We start from the raw sequence: 21,232 nt of genomic DNA, 5'->3' as shown, positions 1-21,232 counted from the left end.
ATAATAACGTCTTTCTTATTAAAGGGGGCAAAGGATCTGAAAGGGTGGGCGCCATAGCTTAACACCTGCATTTTGGAGCCTTTTCTTTGTTTTTTGTTTATTATTTGCTGTTTGCATTCCTTTATGAAATAGAAACAATTAAGTTAAAAGAGTCACCCCTTCTTTAAACACTACTGCTTTCTTATGAGTATAACTGACATAAGATCAGGGCTTCCCTGGTGGTTCAGACGGTAAAAAAAAACTGCCTGCAAAGCAAGTGCAGACATTTCAAGTGTACAACCTGATGGACATATTTATACATCTGTCAGACCATCAGGGAAATCAAGACAATGAACACGCCCATCACCCCCACAGGGCGCTCCTCTCTCTGGAATTTCTCCCTCCCCTCTGACCACCTCCTCCTACTTCAGGCCACCATTGATCTGATTTCTGTCACTACTGACTTGCTCTCATGTTTCTTGACTTGTACATAAAAGGAATCACCTAGTAGGTACCGCTGCCTGGCTTTGTTCACTCTAATTATTATAAAAATCAGTGTAATTATTTAGAGATTTTTCACGTTGCTGAGTGTATCAATAGTTCATTCTGTTGCATTGCTCAGAAGTGCTCCCTTGCATGGCTACACCAAGATTTGCACACCTATTCACTTGTTAACTGGAGAAGAAAATGGCAACCCACTCCAATATTCTCGCCTGGAGAATTCCATGGACAGAGGAACCTGGCAGGGTGCAGTCCATGAGGTCGCAAAGAGTCGGACACGACTGAGCGACTATCACTTACTCACTTGTTAACAGCTGTCTGGGTCCCTCCCAGCTTTGACCACCACACACAAAGCTGCTATGAACATCTCTGCACAAGTTCATGAACACACGTCTTCAGTTCTCTCAAGTATACACCTGGGGGTAGAATGCTGAGTGGTATCATAACTGTGTAACTCCCGTGGCTGATACATGTCAATGTGAGGCAGAAACCACAATACTGTAAAGTAATTAGCTTCCAATTAAAATAAATTAATAAATTAAAAAAAATATTTTTTGATGTGGACCATTTTTAAACTCCTTATTGAATTTGTTACAGTAGTGCTTCTGTTTCATGTTTCGGTATTTTGGCCACGGGGCATGTGGGATCCCAGCTCCTGGACCAGGGATCAAACCTGGACCCCATTCCTGCATTGGAAGGTGAAGTCTTAACCACTGGACCACCAGGGAAGTCCCTAACTTTTTTTTAAAAAAAAACTGCCCAAGTCTTTTTCAGAGCTGCCAAATCATTTTATAGTCGTTTCAACAGGAACCACAGGCCTTAATCTATGGGAGGCCGTTAAGTTGAAAAATTTCCACTTTTTTTGTTACACTCAAGAGCATCTGATGAAAACCAATGAACCACTGGATTTTAAAACCTCCAAAAAATAAATAAATAAAATAAAACCCAAAGGTCAGGGGAGTGGGGGAAGCAGCTCGGACCTGGCCCTGAGAAGAGGCACTCAGGGGTGAGGAGAGGAGGCGGAGGCCTGAGCCCAAGAAGCCAAGGCGGCCTCCTCCTGCCCAGGCCTTGGTCCCCTGCTCCCCAGGAGCCCCGGGGCACCCACCAGACCTTCCTCACCCCCACCCACGCCTGTTGGGGTCACGGGTGCCGGCTATGGTTCACACCTCCAGGAGTAGAGCCAGGGACCCATTGCCCTCGATTCTCACCCCATGATCCACCGTTCCCAGAGCACCCCAACTGGCTGTTACAAAACAGAACTCCCAGGGGCTTCCCTGGTGGTCCAGTGGCTAAGCCTCTACACTTCCCATTCAAGGGCCCCAGGTTCGATCCCTGATCAGTCAACTAGATCCCACAATGTGCCGCAACTAAGAGTCTGCATGCTGCAATTAAAGATCTCACATGCCACAACGGAGACCCGGCGGACGTGCCACTGCTCTGCATAAAGCCCACCTGTCTTCTCACATCTGGGATCAAACCCTAGCCCAGTACCACAGCCTATGAACTCTTGCAAATACTTCTCTTGCTTTTTCTCCTCCCGTTCTCCCCACCTCTCACCACACTTCAGCCACACAAGCCCTGCGCTGCTCCGTCAGCACGCCACCTCACCTCTGCCTCAGGACCTTTGCGCTAGCCGTTCCTGCGAACGGAACACCCTTTCCCACGTTTGCACTCAGCTCCCTCCCTCCTCTGACACCGAATCTCCACTCAGGGGGCCACCCCTGACCACCCAACCCGTATCGGCTCCCGGTCACTCTGGCCCTCATGGCCCCTCCTTGTTAATCTCATCATCTCACTTCACACTCTCTCCAGTTTCTCGCAGGATGTGTTAGACTCCTTAAGCCCTGGATCCCATGCGAAATCTGAGTTGCACCAGACAAGGAGCCTGTCTCTCCCGTTCCACTCTCTGAGCCCCCAGGGCCTAAACCAGGCTCAGCACACCAGCAGTCATCAACTCTATCTGCTGAACGAAACAGCCAAGGGCCAGGCCGGTGATGGAGCTTCACGTTGCAAGGCTGGTCCTCCTCCTAGTCTCCTCCGGTCTCCTTGCTGACCTGTCCCACAGCTGCGGCAACCAACTCACAGGCGGAGCCCCAGAGGACAGCCGGGTGGACACCCCCTGCCACCTGGCGTGGGAAAAAGCCTGAGGACACACCTTCTCTCCAGGAAGGAGGCTGCAGGCCAGGCCGAAGAGAACCAGAAACCCCATCTCTGCCTGAGACCCTCCAACTGGGTCACAGACACGGTAACCGGCCAGAGTCACACATGCACAGAGCACCTCCTCACCAGGTAAGCCACAGAGGCTCAGCTCAACCCACCTCCCAGGAGACAATGTCTCCTCTGTTCATGGCCACTGCAGACAGTCACAAGGTCCTCTGCTGACGCCCTGCTGGCCGGCAGCATCAATGTCCCATGTTCCCCACCCACAGCCTGGAACCAGATTGAAGACCTGGAGCTTGGGCGTTCCTGCAAAGGGTGAGGAATTGCAGGGCCGGGGTTTCTTTCCTGGGAGGCCTGCTGCTCTGCGGGGCTAGGCACCAGGCTTGGGGCTTCCCAGGGGGGCACAAGTAGTAAACAATGCAGGAGATGCCAGCGACGTGGGTTTGATCCCTAGGTAGGGAAGATCCCTTAGAGGAGGGCATGGCAACCCACCCTGGTATTCTTGCCTAGAGAATCTTACGGACAAAGGAGCCTGGCAGGCTACAGTCCATAGGGCTGCAAAGAATCGGACACAAATGAAGTGACTTAGCACACATGCACACACACCAGGCTGGGCCCTCGTCAGCCAGCTCTCCAAGGTGGGCACCATCCCATAATGACTACAGGAGGAATGACACCATCCCCTGCCATCAGAGTCCCTCGCGAGTTCATGTCTGGCTTCTCTGATCGCAGGATGCGTCTTAGTCAATGTCATACCCTGCTTTAACTGGCAGCTGTTTTCCTTTTTCACTGGTGCATCACACAGGTGATAATGTCATAACGATGCATCGCACAGGTGATGACGTCTTATATTTGAAGGAATAAGACATAATACATGCTGGGGAGGCCCTCGCCTGACTCCCAAAATAACCTGATGACAGAGCTTGGGGTTGGCATACAGCTCACATGGGGGGAGGGTGTGAAATCCAAGACAGAGAGTGAGCAGTGATGTAAACCACGGACTCAGTGTGGTCTTACAGGCTGTAGTTACCGACGTGCCCCTCCGGTGGGGGTACCCTGATGGCCGGTGGGGGTACCCTGACGGCGGGTGGGGGACGGGTGTGTGCAACTCTGCAGCTTCTGCTTAGACCTGCTGTGAACCTAGAAGTGCTCCAAAAAATAAGTCTGTTGAAAAAAAAAATCCAGTACAGCCCAAATCTCCCTCGACTGGGGCTTCTTAGGCAGAACACCTCAAGAAGCAGTTGATTTGGCGTGTTGAACTGAAGCATTTAAAACAGTAAGAATGCTCAGGATGCCAGCTGCTCAGAGGGAAGGGGAGGAAACGAGACAATTCTGGGAGGACAGGGTCACCGAGGGTCGCGGCAAACAGAATCTGCAGACTTGACATCTTTCTCTTTTCTTTTCTATCCGAATTGCCTGAGCTACATGGCAGACTCCACTCCACTTGCGGATGAGCAAACAGTGGTTCTGAGACGGGAAGCAGCCCGCGGAGGGCTGTGAGGCTTAAGGGACAGCACTGCGACCATCCCGGGCCACGGCGGAGGGACAGGGCTACCGGTTCAACCTCGTGAGCGTCCAGCGTGCCTGCGGCCGGATGCCTGGCACTTACTTTCTGGACTTGGCACATTCCTTCTTCCAGTTCTTTACCAAGACCGGCACGACTTGTTCCGACATGTCCTCCTTATTCAGGGACCAGAGGTCGGTGCTCTCCAAGGGCTGGCGGTAGCCCTGGACCATCATCCTGTGGCCAAAACACAAGAGGCGATGAGAGTCAGCCCTCCCCGCTACTGTGGCCCACATGACCACAGGAAGCCGTGATCAGGGAACTCTCAGGGTGAATGGACATGTGGGCACATGGCATCATTACTGCTAATTCCCTTAGACCCCCCCAGGAAAAACGGCCTCATTTTTAGACAAACATACAACGATTATTTAGGAGGAAAGTAGCAGGATGTTTCTAATTTACTTTCCAAAAAAATGTTTAAGGCTAATATCACAGAGCACTAACCATCATTATATTTGGTGATGAGTTTAAGGTTTATTAGCCTAGCCTTCCTGCTTTGAATACTTTCATTATAAAAGGGAAATTTAGTATTTTAACTTGTTATTTTGAAAGATTTCAAATTCAGAGAAAAACCAGAGGAATTGTACAAAGAATTCCTGTCGATCCTTCACCAAGCTCATGACTGTTAACATTTCACATGTGCTGTATCTGTCTCTGTCTCTAGATACACATGTATGCAAACACATACAAGGCAGACCTCAGAGATACTATAGGTCTGGTTTCAGACCACCGCAATAAAAGTGATTATCACAATAAATCAAGTCACAAGAATTGTTTTGGTTTCCCATAGTACAGTTATATTTACGCTAGCATTATGTCTAAAAAGGAACATACAGAGCTTAACTTAAAAATGCTGTATTGTTCGGGGTTTCGTACGTAGCAGAGCAGCTGCCTCGCTGTGATCTATTGAAAGTCAGCCCTCAACACAAGGGTTTGTAAAAGGAAAACGAATTTTCTTAAAAAAGAAATATTTTTAAAAAAAAATTTTTTTAAAATGCTGTATTGCTAAAATATGCCAAGTTAAGCATCATCTGAGCCTTCAGCAAATCCTAGTAATAATACCAAGGATCACAGATGACCATAATAAATATAATAATAATGAAAACACTTGAAAGATTGAGAGAATTACCAAAATGCGACAAAGAGGCACAAAGTGAGCGAATGCTGATGGGAAAAGGGCGCCAAAGGACTTGATTGGCACAGGGTGGCCACCAACCTCCAATTAGGAAAAAAACGGTAGCTGGGAAGCGTAATGAAGTATGCCTCTATCTTTTTTCTGAACCACTTCAGAGGAGGCTGCACACACCTTCACACACCTTCACACACCCTACACACCTTCGCCCCTAAATATCAGTGTATATCCTCCTAAGAGAAAGGACACGCTCTGATATCACCAGAAGACTATGACCAAAATCAGAAACATGAGCTTGGCTGGCATGACCAGTGGTCCATGTCCAAACACCATCGACTGTCCCAGAGCTCTTCTTTCACAGCAATTGAAAAACAGTTAATAAAAATACTAAATTAAAAAGTGTAAAAAGTTAATAAAGACAAGGAATAAATGCTTGGGGGAGGAGGAGGGCTTTAAATAATCCCCAGTAAGATGCCGACAATGTGCAGAAAACAAGGTGCAAACAAAAGGCGGGCGAGAAGGCAGTGTGCTGAGCTGTGGATGTGGCTGCCTCTGCTGCTACTGGTCCATACACATTTCCCTCACCCCTTTTCCCTATGTTATTTATCTCGGGGCGGGGAATGATGCAAATGATAATAATTACACCCAATGCAAAACAAAAACAACCAAATCCGGAGCCGGGGGTCTGCAGCTTCTTGCCCAGGCTGAGCTAGTTATGCATTTATCATGTGACTGTGGGCTCAGGGTCAGAGTCGCCAAGACCCATGCCCAGGGCACACACACTCAGGACACAACCCTGTCAGAAAGGGCGAGGGAGGGAGGGCTGCACATTGGTGGCCCAGCACCCGCCCGAGGTCTGGGGGCCAGGACTTACCCTGTGATCCACCAGAAGGTGATCCTGGAAAGGAAGGAGGCACTGGATTCCGGGCAAGGATTCTATGGAGAGAAAGCACAGGGTGGGGAACCCAGGGGAAAGGATAGGTTAAACTTCTCGTCTATGCCAGCTCCCTGGTTCTCCCAGTGGGCCAATGGTTCTTTCATTTCTTAGTTCATTCATTTATTCCACAAATATTTAATGAGCATCTACAAAGTGGCAGGCACAGACAAAGTACTAGCATTATCTCATATCTTCACAGAACCTGGTATGACCTCTATTCCTCTTTCTTTCATTCATTCATTCACCCTTTCTACAAGTATCTTCTGAGCACCTACTATACACAAATCTGAACTAACAGACATAACCCTAATCCAGGTCAACTGCTAGCACTCTCTGCTAGCTATTAACAGTTCTGTTTTAAATGTTTTATGAAAATTATCTCCTTTAATTTTACAATCACACTAGGAACTAGATAAAGGCATCGTCTCCATTCTGTAGCTACGGACACTGAGGGGCAGAGAGATGAAAAGCCTTGCCCAGGGTGCCAGAGCTGGAAGCAGTGGAGACAGAACGTGAGTCCCAAACAGTCAGGGTCTGGAGAGAGAAACATTAATCAATCACGTAAACAAATTCAAAACCACAACTGTGACAAGGATTACATCCCGGAGGCAGGTTGGTATGACCAGTGAGGTCACTGGGACCTCATTAGGCTGATTCAGTTGATGGAGGTCAGGGAAGGCATTCAAGCTGGGGTCTGAAGAGTGGGGAGAGGATGACTAAGTGAAGGGGGAGACAAAAGGTGGTCCCAGCAGAGCGACTGATGTGTGCAGAGGCCCCGAGGTAGAGGGGAACATAGCGGGCTCTAGGAAACAAGAGGGGGCCTGAGCAGTCTACACTGGAAGATGTGCTCAGTCTATAGTGGAGGTCACGTAAGGGATTTTGGTCTCCATTGCAAGGGCAACAGGAAGTCATCAACAGATTCTAAGCAAGCTTTCAAAAACCTCTTTCCCAGAGCCACAAAGATGAACTCCAGTTCAGGGCCACACAGGCAAGGCCATCAGACAGAGCCTTTGGGATTGCACATGAGGGCTGACACATTCAAGTCTAAATCTGGGGACACGAGCATTGGCGAAGGTGGGGTCACCAGACTAACGACGAGATTACTAGCCAAGGACATCGCTCTCCATCCCAGAATTTCGCAGAGATAAGCTGCTGGGGAGGGACGTCCCTGGAGGTTCGGTGGTTACGACTTTGCCTTTCAATGTGGGGGTGTGGGTTCCATCCCTGCTCAGGGAGCAAAGATCCCACATGCTTAGTGGCCCAAAATATCAAAACATAAAACAAAAATGATACTGTAACAAATTCAATAAAGATATTTTAAAATCCTGAGGAAAAAAAAAGACACTAGAGGGACTGATGAGGAGAAGCGGTTGTACACCCCGGCCGGGGGCACTCGGAAAAAACACTGTATCTGTCCCACTCCCCAGGGGCTCCCATTTAGCTGGTTTGGGGTGGGTCCAGGTACTTGAATTCTTGTTTTTGTTTTCAGCTCCCAGTCTCCTTGGCCAAGTGGCTGGGCAGGAAATGTACAAGATAAGCCCAGAATATCTTGTCACACCCAACAGGACAAGGGCAGGTAAAAGACCTCAGATGCAACCAAAAGTGGCTCTCACGAGTCCAGAAAGGGACAATTTGAGCTGCAATACAGACAGTAAGGCAAAAGGGCTGAGACATGTCACATTTTAAATACAGAAGTTCTGCATATATGGAACTCTGTGGGAGAAGGTGAGCGTGGGATGTTTCGAAAGAACAGCATGTATATTATCTATGATGAAACAGATCACCAGCCCAGGTGGGATGCATGAGACAAGTGCTCGGGCCTGGTGCACTGGGAAGACCCAGAGGAATCGGGTGGAAAGGGAGGTGGGAGGGGGGATCGGGATGGGGAATACGTGTAACTCTATGGCTGATTCATATCAATGTATGACAAAACCCAAAAAAAATAAAAAAATAAAAATAAAAATTTTTCACCAAAAAAATTAAATAAATAAATAAATACACAAGTTCACCTTGATACTGGAAGAGAAGGAAAATCTCTTGGTGTCAGTGATGAAAACGTACTAGAGAACCAAGTCACTGTTTTGAAAACAGAAGGAAAGAAACAAGCATTTGTCTATGACAACACGGGGTGACCAAAGAGATGAGGGGGTGTGTCTGCGATAAAATGGTTCAGCTATCAGGTGGAGAAGGAACAATACCAATAAGAGGCTGCATCACTCTGCAAGCACAGTGCATTTCTGGAATACTTGGTGATATTAAGGAATTAGTAAGTTGTTAGGCCATATAATGGTACCATTGTTGTACTCCTTAAAATCCTTATCTCTCAGATATTATTGTGGAAAGCTGGAGAAGGGTATACAAGAACAACACCACTGTTGTAACTTTTTGTGGGTCAAATTATTTCAAAATAAAATTTTAAAAATGTTTAAATCCTTTATCTGTTGCAGATACCTGATGAAATGTTTACATGTGATGCAGGGTAAATAGTCTGTGGCAGGTAAAAATTTAAAATAAATAAATAAAATAGTCCATGGCACTCATTACACCATGCTGTCCACTGTTGTACACAGCTGAAAGTTTCTATCATGAAAATCTTCCCCAATGAGTCAAATATGAAGCCTGAGCTGAGAACCACCAGGCTTCACTAGTACTATCTGTCCCAGAATCACCTGGGGAGCTTCATAAACACAGGTGCCCTGACCTACTAGATCACCCTCTCTGGGGGTGGGACCCTGGCATCAGGGTACCCTTAATCAGATGCAGCTAGCCCACAGACCTACATTCCGAACCAACCAAAAGCCAGATGGCCCTGAGTTTGAATCCCAGCTCTGCACTTTCTACCTGGGCAAGTCCTTTCACCCCAGAGTCTCAGTTTTCACACCTGGGAAATGGGAGTCAGGTGAGTGACACTGCTCAGCCTCCCCCAGGAGACTCCCAGGAGGAATGAGGTCTTTGAGGCCGCAGCATTATTCCCGGAGGAGGTGGTGATATTTGCTTTGCAGGCTTTTTCTTTTTTTTCCCCCCTGGAAGTGGGCGGGTTATCAAAGAGTCACAAATGCACTTCAACTATCACCTAGTTCCTGCCCCTGTAAAAAGCTGGCGGAGAGAGGAAGAGATGCTTGGGACAATGACTCATTTATTTCTTAGGCAAATACTGAGGGCGGACCTGCTTATATGCCAGGAGATGGCTAAATATCATTACATCCAAGGCCAAACAGTGAGGTCCTCGCCCAGTACCACCTCCAGGACAGTAAGCAAACCAAGATGCAAATAAATATATAAAGATAAATGGTCAGAGCCATGAGGAGGACAGCGGCAACAACAAAACAAGGGGCCTGAAGTGGGGTAGGGGAGGGCGGGTGCCAGGGTAGGAGGCACCCAGAGGTGAAGCAACATGGAGCAAGGTGATTGGAAGGAGGTTTGAATCCCAGCCCTGCCACTTACTGGCTGAGGCGCCTGGGCCATGTTACTTGGTGATGGTGAGATTAAATGAGATAAAGCCTGTGTAGTACTCAGGACAGTTCCTGGCACAGAGTAAAAAGCTCAAGCGATGACATTAGCAGTACTAACATTAATACTAATGGTAACCCCAGTAACAAGTCCACTGTTTCCTGCAGACTCTGACACACCAAACAGATGTTTCATGTCAAGATTGGCAAACTCAGGCCCACAGCCCAGCCGCTTGCAAAACAGGTTTGGACATGGTGATGCCCATTCATTTCCGTACTGTTCATGTCTGCTTCTGAGCTACAGCTGAGCTGAGTACTTGCGACAGAGACCCTGTAGTCTACAACTGTCTACCATCTGTCTCTTTACAGAAAAAGTTGGCTGACCCCTGCTTACATCAGACCTCATGACATTCAAGATGGTGATTCTTAAGGAGAGGAACTGGAGCTAAAATGCAGCTTCTTTCAGTCTTGGCATCAACACAGGGTCAGCCCTGCACAAAGATGCCCAGCCGAGGGGGCAAGTGGGGGCTGAAGTTCAGCTGGTGCCTGGACGTGGGGGGCAGGGGTGGTGATGGAGGGGGGACTGCATTAGCAGGAAGGACATAGGGCCTTTCTCAAATTCACCCACCCAGGAGGGCCAGACACCTTTTTCTAATTAAAAAAAAAATTTTTTGTTTTCTTTTTGGCTGCACCACACGGCATGTGGGATCCTAGTTTCTCAACCAGGGATGGAACCCAGGCTCTCTGCAGTGAGAGCACAGAGTCTGTGGCAGCACAGAACTGCCAGGGAGGTCTCCCCAGGTGCCTTTTTCTAACCTGCATAGAGACCCCAGTGCAAACTGTCAGGGTGTCAGACTTATACACCCAGGGGCCTCACAAATCCTGCTGTTACTTTGAAATCAGCCAAGCCTGGATGTGGATCAGGAATGAAACAACCTAGGATGGAATGTTGCATCTCTAAGCCTTCCCTCTAAGTTCCTGCCTCCTTTCCCCCAAGTCCTTAGGAGGAAAGCTGTAGGATCTTATTTGGCAAGCTACTTTTTCTGCCCTCATCCTAAAGAAGGGATGCCCTCTCTTCTTGATCTTTTTAATTCTAGGGCCTGGTTGGAACTAACAGGGCTTGAGTGAGTCTGGGCAAAGCCTCTTTCCACTGAATGGATAAGTCCGACTGGTAAGCTGTTGTTACCATTCAGTCACCAAGTCGAGTCCGACTCTCTGCATCCCCATGAACTGCAGCACGCCAGGTTTCCCAGTCCTTCACTATCTCTCAGAGTTTGCTCAGATTCATGTTTACTTAATCGATGATGCCATCCAACCATCTCATCCTTTGTCACCCCCTTCTCCTCTTGCCCTCAATCTTTCCCAGCATCAGGGTCTTTTCCAATGAGTCAGTTCTTCGCATCAGGTGGCCAAAGTACTGGAGCTTCAGCTTCAGCATCAGTCCTTCCCATGAATATTTAGGACTGATTTCCTTTATGATTGACTGGTTTGACCTCCTTGCTGTCCAAGGGACTCTCAAGAGTCTCCTCCAGCACCACATTTAAAAGGCATCAATTCTCCAGTGCTCAGCCTTCTTTGTGGTCCAACTATCATGTCCATACATGACTACTGGAAAAACCACAGCTTTGACTAGATAGATCTTATTGCAAAATTCAGGCTCAAATTGAAGAAAGTACAGAAATCCACTAGACCATTCAGATACGCCCTAAATCAGGGATGTATGTCAAATATTCCTCAATAAAACGGCAGTGGGGGACGGGAGAAGGAAGGAACCTGGTGGCTGCATAACTGAAGATGAATTCAACCCCTTTATACCCAACTGTGCCCAGATGGAGGATGGATGGGAAGGTTCTCCTGCTGGTGGAAGCAGCAGTTGGGTATACCCAACTTCAGATCACAAGAAGTGCCGGCCCAATGGCAGAGATGACTTCTCACTCTGGCTAGTACAAACCCTACCCTGTGAGAACCAACCCTGTCCTTCCCCCGCAACCCCAGATGCAGTTAAGGCTGGGTCAGCAACATGAACATTTGAGTTTCTAAGCTGCACCATCCAGGAGTCTCCTCAAGTTCGTCTCCCCAGCCCTCCTCCCTCCCCCTGGATCCAGACACAGACTTTCAGATCAGACCGGGCAGACACCGGGTCTCATCACCAGACAAGAAATTACGTAATTTGGGAGCCAGTTTCTGGAAGTCCCCTGATAACAGATAATCAGAGTTCTGAAGTAATCAAGAACTGATCATTAAAGAAGAAAAAAAAAAAGGAGGGCTGCTAGGCCAAGGATCTGAGCAGCACTTCATTCAGCTGAAACCAGGCAGAGCTTTCCGGTCTAATCCACAAAGTGGAGAAGGCGAGGATGTTGGCTTGGGGCTTCTGCGCCTCTGAGACCGAAACGGAGGAACTCCTGTCCCAGGAGGAAGGAGGCTTAACGACCAATCCCCCCGTTCAGTGAAAACGAGATTAACTCAGGCCCTGGCTGAAGGTGGATGAAGAGGAACAAGCTGTTCATACAGAGAGAGCTGTTCTTTGGCATCTTTACCTGGCGGGGGTGGCGGGGGGGGTGGGGGGGTTAAGCTAATGTGGCACAACAGCCCCAGGCACTGGCTCTGAGAACTGGTCCTCCACGACCTCGCAGGGGACGCTTGGAGGACCCTGTCTGGGGCCCTCAGCCCACAGCTCTTTCCATTAGAAACTCTCTGCCCGCTCCCCACCCCCCACCCCCCCCCCCCCCCTTTTCTGGTTTTGATTTTGCTTTTTAGTTCAGTTTTCTGCCGGGGACTGCAACTCGGCATGCCTAAATGCCCAGCAGTAAGAGATGTGTGGGCAGCAGTGTGGCTCAGACCAGAGGTTCTCAAACCCCGCCTCATCATCAGCATCTGCGGGGCCTGGGGGTTAGTTAGAAACAGCAAGGCTTGGGCTCTACCCAGACCAACTGACTCAGAAGCTATGGGGGGTGGGACCCAGCAATGATCTGAGTGGTAACAAGCCCTCCAAGTGATGCTGATGCCTGCTCAGGTGTGAAGGGCTCACCCCCCAATCCAGCCCTATGAACTTAGGTGACATATTACACCACCCTGAACCTCAGCGTTCCCATCTGTAAAATGGGGGGAGGCTCACAGTTCCACCTCAGTGCTGGGTTACTGTGAGGATTAAATAAGTTAATTTTATGAACACAAGGCTGCTATTATTATTATTGATTAGAACCACCCAAATGTCTGACACTAAGAAATCCGGTGATACAGTCTGTAACACTGGTGTTCTTTGTTCGTTCTGCTGCTTCTCAGCTATGCAGATCTCCTCCAGGCTCAGGACCACAATTTCTTCTACTGTAGCACACACACACCATGTGTGTTTGCCCATGAACTTGTCCGTTTTCTTTCCACGGCTTTTGAACAGGGTCACTCTTCGGGCCAGCGTTCCTCTCAACCTGCCTGGGCCCCAGTAATGGTTTCCTAGGTGCCACCAGCCTCCTGCGCCCTCTTTTCAGCCAGAGGGATCGTCTAAAACACTTCCAACCTGAGTGTGTCAACCCCCTCCAGCTGAGAAACTTTCCCTCAGATTATAATTCCAAGTCCACAAGCTGACACTCAATTCTACCCTTGATCTTTCATGCTCAGCTCCCTGGCCCCCCGACTTAGCCAAGCAGAAAGTCATGCAGTTCCCAAACACCCACAGATTCCATCACAACGCTGGGCCTGTGGACATGCTGCTTCCACCAGCAGGAGAAGCTTCCCATCCATCCTCCAGCCTTCAACCTTACTGGCCTGAGGAATCCCCTTCTCTGGATGCCAGCTCTGGGGCCCCAGGCTGACTTCAGGACCGCTGGCTCCTTGCTCCTGCACAGCCCCTAGCACATCCCTGCCTGGGAACCCTCTGTCCATCCCACAGCGCTGGCTTATTGGCCCTCTGCCTCCTCCTCTGTCTCTCCTTTGGGGTGGTCAAGGTCTGTTCATTTCTAGGTACTCAGAACCCAGCTGAGCCCCTGGCACAATGAATTACCAAATGCTGGAGAAAGGAATTAAAAATGGAATTTTCCATGCTCTCGTTAACAGTCTAAGCCCAGCAGTTGCCTCTGGGCTGCAAGGGGTAGGACTGGCGTGAAGGAGCAGGAGGGGACTTCCTGGGGTTCCAGGGATATTCTGTCTCGATAGGAATCTGAGTTATCATTTGTCAGAACTCATCAAATGGGTAACTTAAGATTCAGGAATGTCACTAGGTAAACTTACTTGAAGGAAGGAAAAAAAAACACCCTAAAATAGAACCATTAAGAGATACTGAGCTCTGGCTAATGATTCACATGGTTAAGTGTGTGGATGAAGGAGAACTGATGTTATTTCAAGGTCAGTTTTCAATACCAAAAATCTTAGCCGGCTGGCTTGCTAGACAGATATGCGGTAAAAACAAGTTTAGCAAAATGTTAACTTGTAGGCAATCTAGCTGGCAGGTAGATGGCAAGTATTCACTGTGTCTTTCAACTTTTCTGCAGGTTTGAAATGCTCCTTGTAAAATATTCCATATTTATGAAACAGGACTAAAAATACCTCTTACACCAAATGAGCTGAGTAATTTTTAAGAATGTGCTAACCTGGTGCTTTTCCACCATGAACCAGCCAGGGATCTTGTGAAAACGAGACCCTGACTCAGCGGGGCTCGGCAGGCCTGAGACTCTCCATTTCAAATGTGCATCTGGGGGGCTGCTGATGCTGCCGGTCTGAGGACCCCCCCCCCCCACTGTGAGAAGTTTTGGGGGGGGGGTCCACTACCTGCCACATTTGCTCCTGGTGTCCCCAACTGCCAATGGTAACCCTGACCCCACGCCCTAAGCAGTAGCCTCAGGGTCAGAAGATCAAAGGATCTGAGGCCAGGGATAGGCAGGAGCCCCAGAAAGCCCCCGAGGTCTGGGCCCTGGGCCTGCACGTGGAGGGGAGCAGCCCCGCCGGGAAGCAGGGCCAGGACATGGCTCTGAGTCACGCATCGGGCATGGGGCCAGCGGGGGAGGACGGCGCTCGGTGACTCAACAGGGGGAGCAGGCCGGCACCGCCAGCCCCACCTGACCCTGGGCTTGGCTGACCACTCTCGCTGAGGACAGGCTACATGTGACGGCTGCTCGGCGGACGGGACAGGGACCAGGGCTGGACAGGCCCCGTCCTCCCGGCTCCACTGTGATGCCAGTATGGAGAGTGACAAGGGGACAGCAGAGATGACACCTGACATGCCCTCCTCCCAGGTCACAACCGGCCTCGGCTCTGGGGTGGTGGGGGGCAGCTGGCATCAAACTGAGCCTCAACCCGTTTTCAAGGATGGGACACTAAGGTCCTGAAAAGAGGAGTGACTCGCTCGAAGTCAAATCCAAAAGTCACATAACCTGACCCCCAGGTCTTCATCTCAACTGTGGTCGGCTGATCTGCCTAACAAGATGGTAAGCTTCCTTGGGGGCCTGAGGAAGACAGTATTTTTCAAAGACAGCCAGGCATCACCTGCCATCTCACATGCTGGTCCTACAGTGAGACCTGGCCACTCCCAGGTCTAGAGCTCACTCTCTCTCGGAATACTCACTCTTACAGACCAGCTGCCAGGCTGCAAGGAAGCCCAGGTGGCTGGGGGAGACCACGTGGGGCCTTCAGCCAGGGGCCAGCGCTAACCACACGACCTGTGAGCTTGGAAGCCTTCCCGCCACTATCTGACTGCGACTGCAGGAGAGACCCTGAGTGAGAACCACACGGCAGAGCCCAGTCAAGGCCCAGGCCTGTGAAACGTCCTAACGAAGGACTGTTGCCGTCCTACGCTGCTAAATTCAGGGTGGGTGTGATGGGCAATAACAAATAAGCCCCACAGGGCGCTGACCACGTCTTTTCACACACTGCTGTGTCTCTAGAGCCAAGCACCGTACACAACCAGTGCCTAAGAAATATCTACTGAAGAGATAAAGGAACCAGGTGAAATTAAAGCCCAGGGTCTGCCTGCCTCCAAAACGAGCCTCTCCTCCTGTTACCACGCTGCCTCCACAATCAGACTGAGGCTCTCGGTCCCCGGGGTGGCGGGGCAGGCCCCACGCCCCGGAACTGCAGGAAGTACAATGGGAGGAGGAAGTCAGCTCTGTGAGTCAGCCCAGAGCACACACACCCAGGAGAGAAGGGAAAGGAATTTTATCCAGATCCCAGAGGGGACCAGAAATCAGTAATGCCCTGTAAAGCATCAGCAACAGTCCACAGTGAGCCTGAAGAACTGGAAGATCCCTACGTGGGCCTGTCTGCCTCCCATGGGCTTGGTTTACCCCCCGAGCACCCCAGGGTCTGCAGCCCCTCAGGGGGCTGTGATTTGTTCGTTGTGATCCGCAGCTCCACAGAAGAGCCTGATATCTACCCACACCCGTGCACACCAACGCCAATCATCAGCAGGCATGAGAGCCAGAGACATCTGAGCCCCTCCTGTGTGCCAGGGAACACACACACCTTGTGAATTTTATACACACACAACACACACACACGAGCCCACAAATGCACACATTCACACACATCCACATGCATACAAATACATGCTCATGTACCCACCTCACACATACACACCTATGTGCATGAACACACACACAAACACACACACACACACTTTGCTAATTTCTCCAACCCAGCTCCTCCTAGAGCAGGGAGATGGCAGAATGGGGCCTCTCCTAGGATGGGACAAGCCCCCCGGTTTCTAAATCTCATGTTGGAGCATCACCGCCTCCTCTGAGCTGATACCCCCCGCCCTAGGTCCTTTCATCACCCACAAAAGCAGCCACAACCTTTTGCTGAGGTCCAGGCCAAACCTCACAGAACCACAGCCGAAAACTGCTCCTACTGCAGTTTCACCCATTAGCAGCTGACTAACCGTGAACAAAGCATGGGATGATTGCTCCAAAGGCTCCCCATCCCTCTTGGAACAAAATCCAAACAGTTTGCCCGGTCCAGAGGTGACTGTCCCACCTCTCAGAGGCCATCCCCAGCCCCCTCCTGTCTCTTGCGGCTCCAGCTGCTCTGGCCTTTCCTGCTGTGGTGGCGACATTCATGGCAGCCCTGCCCCAGGGCCTTTGCACTCGCAACCCTTCTGCCTGAAACCTCTCCCCCTGGGTACCTGCCTGCCTGCCTCCCTCACTCCTTCAGGTCTCTGCTCCAGTGAGGTTTCCTCGGGGGATGGGGTGAGGTGGGCTTTCCTGATTGCTTTTATCAAAACCACACACACCCCCCAACCATCACCTCCCCCTTTCTTTGAGTTTTTCTTTAGAGCTGTAACCACCACTTGGCTGGTAGGATATACACTTGGGTCCTGGGTTACTGTTTGTGCCCCTGCACATGAAACATGAGCTCCGAGTGGCGAGAATTCTGCTCTATTCACGGCTACAGCCCTGTGCCCCGATCAGAGCCTGGCACTCAGCCTGGATGGAAGAAGGGAGTATGGGGGAGGAGGAAGGAAAACAGGATGGAGGGAAGCAGGGAGGAAGAAAGGAGAAGGATCAGGGTGATAAACAGCCATGTTCCCTGTCCTCCTACCAGCAGAAGAGCGGCCACCCCCACCCTGCCCACTACACAAGCAGGATTTTCCTCAAACTGATGGAGGAGACCAAGGGTCTCAAACTCAAATCCTCCAGGGGCCAGGTGAGAGGAGCAAGACTGTCTAACACACCAGGAAGCAGTGAGGACTGCGGCAGGAAACCAGGGCCACGCGCCCCAGCGCTGGCCGACCACTTGCACGGATGCTGCCAAAACCCTTTTCTAGAAAACCCGGACAGTTAACACCTGCGGAATTTCCCGATATTTAAATGTTCATTCATACTGTCTAAAACCACTCCGCCCACCAAACGGGCTGGAAGACACAGCTGTTCACGACTATGAACGGGACACCCTCCTTAAGTACCCTCCAGCCACGTCTGCGGCTCGGTTTTTCCATCGGTAAAGCGGGGAGGAAGAAGTTACCTATGGCCGAGTGTTTGGGGAAGACAGAATGAGTTCCCAGATGGACGATACCGGCTCATATCCATGTGAGCTATACACACCCACATGCACACACGCATGTCTCTGTGCTCAGCTGTGATCACACTTACGGGGTCGTTGACGGTTTCGGAGAACAGGGGCGAGCAGTCCGAGAAGCAGGACAACACGAGCTGGATCAGCACAAGGCTAAAGTAAATGTAGAAGGTGACGTCGCGAAAGACATCAACTTGGGCATCCTGCACAGGAGAGGAAGGAGGAGAAGCAGAAAAGATCACTTTCTGGAAGCAGCTGCAGGGGCTGCGTTATCTCCCGGGTTATCTCCCCTGCGAGACAACAGAAGACCGGTTTTTACATCATGGTATGGTCCACCCTGCCTGGTCAGGGCAGCTGACCTGGGGAGGAGCGCCAGGCTTGGGAGTGGATCAGACCTACCTTCGAGGCCTGGCTCAGCTCACACTGGCCATGGTCATAGGGCTTGATCAGCTTACTTAACCTCTCTGTGCCTCAGTTTCCCCACCTAAAAACAGACCCCTCCTCCTCTCAACAGGAGGGGCGACTCTGCCTCCCAGTGAACATCTGGCAGTTTCTGGAGACATTTCTGTCCAGGGGTGGGAGGGCCACGGGCACAGCCCCTAAACATGCTTCAAAGCACAGGACAGCCCCCACCCCCAAAACAAAAGGAGGACTCGGGCCCCAGACGCCAATCCCTGCTGAGGCTGAGACACCCTGCCAGGGTGACTGTGGGACGGCAGTAAGATTATTCACGAAAAAGACTCCGTCCCCAGCCTAGCACTCTGAAAACACGAACTCAACAAATGGCAGCGGCCATCACTACTAGAGACCACCTGAAATGCACACTGCAGGCGCTCAATAAACGTTCGGTCACGCCTCCTTGCTTTGCCTGATGCCAGCTTCCGATTAGCCTGAAGGTGGCAGGGAACAGCGGGACAGTCTGAGAGGAGCAAGACTCTTCACAACTCCTAGGAGCAGCAACAAGGGCCACTTCCCAGCCGGAGTGGCATCAATGCAACGTGGGAACCAGTACAGGGCCCCTGGGGACAGTCGCCCTGCAAACACCACTCCCCACGAGGCTGCATTCCCGATGAAACACACGGAGAGCCGACCTGCTCGGCTGCCACCACTGACAAGAGGCTCAAAGCGTGGTGTGCATCTGCCTGCTGCTCCTGCCCCCACAGTGACACAGACAAATGGGGCTTTGAGGAAAGAAGCTTCTAGAACAAAGGTAGCATGGGGCGGGGGGGAATCCCCAGGGAAGAAGCTGGACCCACGTAATAGCCGTTCTCTGGTTCCCAAGGAAATGCATGGTTTCCACACGAGTCAGAAGGAACAGGCATCTCCCGGGCGCTGCTGACGGAAGACATGGAACGAGGTCACTCACCTCTTTTAAGGCAGTCATGATTTTGGATCTCAGGATGACAAGGGCACACAGTAGAGCTATCAGCCAGAAAGTGAGCATGATCCCTGAGGACTGGACTCCCCTCCTTCTCTCGATCTGAATTAAAAAGGTAGCAAGCAGCTGGAAGAGAGAAGCACGCAACAAGAGCTGTCAGGAGAGGGTCGGGTCCCCACGGCCCGCCCAGTCTGGGGCCTGGAGGACGGCTGCCCCCAGGACAGGGGTAGCAGAATGGCCTGGGCAGGACCTGGCTCCAGTCCCAGCTCTGCTCTCGCCTCGCTGGGTGACCCTGGGCATGTCACCAAACTTCTCTGAGCCTCCGCTGCCTCATCTGCAAAATGGAGGTGACAGCAGCATTCATCTCGAAAGCCATGAGAATTTTACAAGATCCAGGACGGGATGGAAAAGTTGGGGGAGAGGGGGCGGGGAGCTCAGTTTATCACAGAGATCGGCACACTTTTTCTTTTTTCTTTTTTTTTATTTTTTTCATTTATTTTTATTAGTTGCAGGCTAATTACTTCACAACGTTGCAGTGGGTTTTGTCATACATTGACATGAATCAGCCATGGAGTTACATGTATTCCCAATCCCGATCCCCCCTCCCACCTCCCTCTCCACCTGATTCCGCTGGGTCTTCCCAGTGCACCAGGCCCGAGCACTTGTCTCATGCATCCCACCTGGGCTGGTGATCTGTTTCCCTATAGATAATATACATGCTGTTCTCTCGAAACATCCCACCCTCGCCTTCTCCCACAGAGTCCAAAAGTCTGTTCTGTACATCTGTGTCTCTTTTTCTGTTTTGTGTATAGGGTTATCATTACCATCTTTCTAAATTCCATATATATGTGTTAGTATGCTGTAATGGTCTTTATCTTTCTGGCTTACTACACTCTGTATAATGGGCTCCAGTTTCATCCATCTCATTAGGACTGATTCAAATGAATTCTTTTTAATGGCTGAGTAATATTCCATGGTGTATATGTACCACAGCTTCCTTATCCATTCATCTGCTGATGGGCATCTAGGTTGCTTCCATGCCCTGGCTATTATAAACAGTGCTGCGATGAACATTGGGGTGCACGTGTCTCTTTCAGATCTGGTTTCCTCAGTGTGTATGCCCAGGAGTGGGATTGCTGGGTCATATGGCAGTTCTATTTCCAGTTTTTTAAGAAATCTCCACACTGTTTTCCATAGCGGCTGTACTAGTTGGCATTCCCACCAACAGTGTAAGAGGGTTCCCTTTTCTCCACACCCTCTCCAGCATTTATTGCTTGTAGACTTTTGGATAGCAGCCATCCTGACTGGCGTGTAATGGTACCTCATTGTGGTTTTGATTTGCATTTCTCTGATAATGAGTGATGTTGAGCATCTTTTCATGTGTTTGTTAGCCATCTGTATGTCTGTTTAGTTCTTTGGCCCATTTTTTGATTGGGTCATTTATTTTTCTGGAATTGAGCTGCAGGAGTTGCTTGTATATTTTTGAGATTAATCCTTTGTCTGTTGCTTCATTTGCTATTATTTTCTCCCAATCTGAGGGCTGTCTTTTCACCTTACTTATAGTTTCCTTCACTGTGCAAAAGCTTTTAAGTTTCATTAGGTCCCATTTGTTTATTTTTGCTTTTATTTCCAATATTCTGGGAGGTGGGTCATAGAGGATCTTGCTGTGATTTATGTCGGAGAGTGTTTTGCCTATGTTCTCCTCTAGGAGTTTGATAGTTTCTGGTCTTACATTTAGATCTTTGATCCATTTTGAGTTTATTTTTGTGTATGGTGTTAGAAAGTGATCGGCACACTTTTTCTTAAAGGACCAGAGAGTAAATATTTTAGGATCCGTGGGCCATGGAGTTTCTTTCACAACCACTCCAATCTGCACTGTAGCATGAAAGCAGCCTCATATGAGACAGGGAAGAGTGGATATGGTCGCCTGCCAATAAAACTTTATTTACAGAAACAGGCTGCGGGCCAACCCCTGATTTAGAGAAGGAAGTGCAGCCCTGATGCACTGGGCTCGTCTGGCTGGGGCAGCAGTGGTAACTACTCTCCTTTACTGAGCCTCTCTTTCCTCCGCCTCCTAGGACGCACTCACCTGTTCTGACTCAGTACAACCTGTTCTGAGCGCCAGTTTGCAGAT

The 21,232-nt window shown here is 50.0% G+C and overlaps 1 protein-coding gene across 2 annotated transcripts in view; it reads right to left on the bottom strand.

The window, feature by feature from the left end:
• ABCC1 (ATP binding cassette subfamily C member 1 (ABCC1 blood group)) overlaps positions 1 to 21,232 on the bottom strand; it is a 148,192-nt gene that overhangs the window by 74,441 nt on the left and 52,519 nt on the right. For both annotated transcript variants that reach the window (XM_061152904.1, XM_061152905.1), the window contains 4 exons: positions 19,087 to 19,224; positions 17,798 to 17,923; positions 6,211 to 6,272; positions 4,250 to 4,381 (listed from right to left, as the gene is read on the bottom strand). In XM_061152904.1, coding sequence (XP_061008887.1) covers positions 4,250 to 4,381; positions 6,211 to 6,272; positions 17,798 to 17,923; positions 19,087 to 19,224 — 458 coding nt within the window. The remainder of the gene's footprint in view (positions 1 to 4,249; positions 4,382 to 6,210; positions 6,273 to 17,797; positions 17,924 to 19,086; positions 19,225 to 21,232) is intronic.

The sequence above is a fragment of the Dama dama genome, chromosome 10, assembly GCF_033118175.1.
Source record: "Dama dama isolate Ldn47 chromosome 10, ASM3311817v1, whole genome shotgun sequence".
NCBI lineage: Eukaryota > Metazoa > Chordata > Mammalia > Artiodactyla > Cervidae > Dama > Dama dama.
Note: the sequence above shows the minus strand (reverse complement) of the source record. Positions and strands in the feature narration are given on the sequence as shown.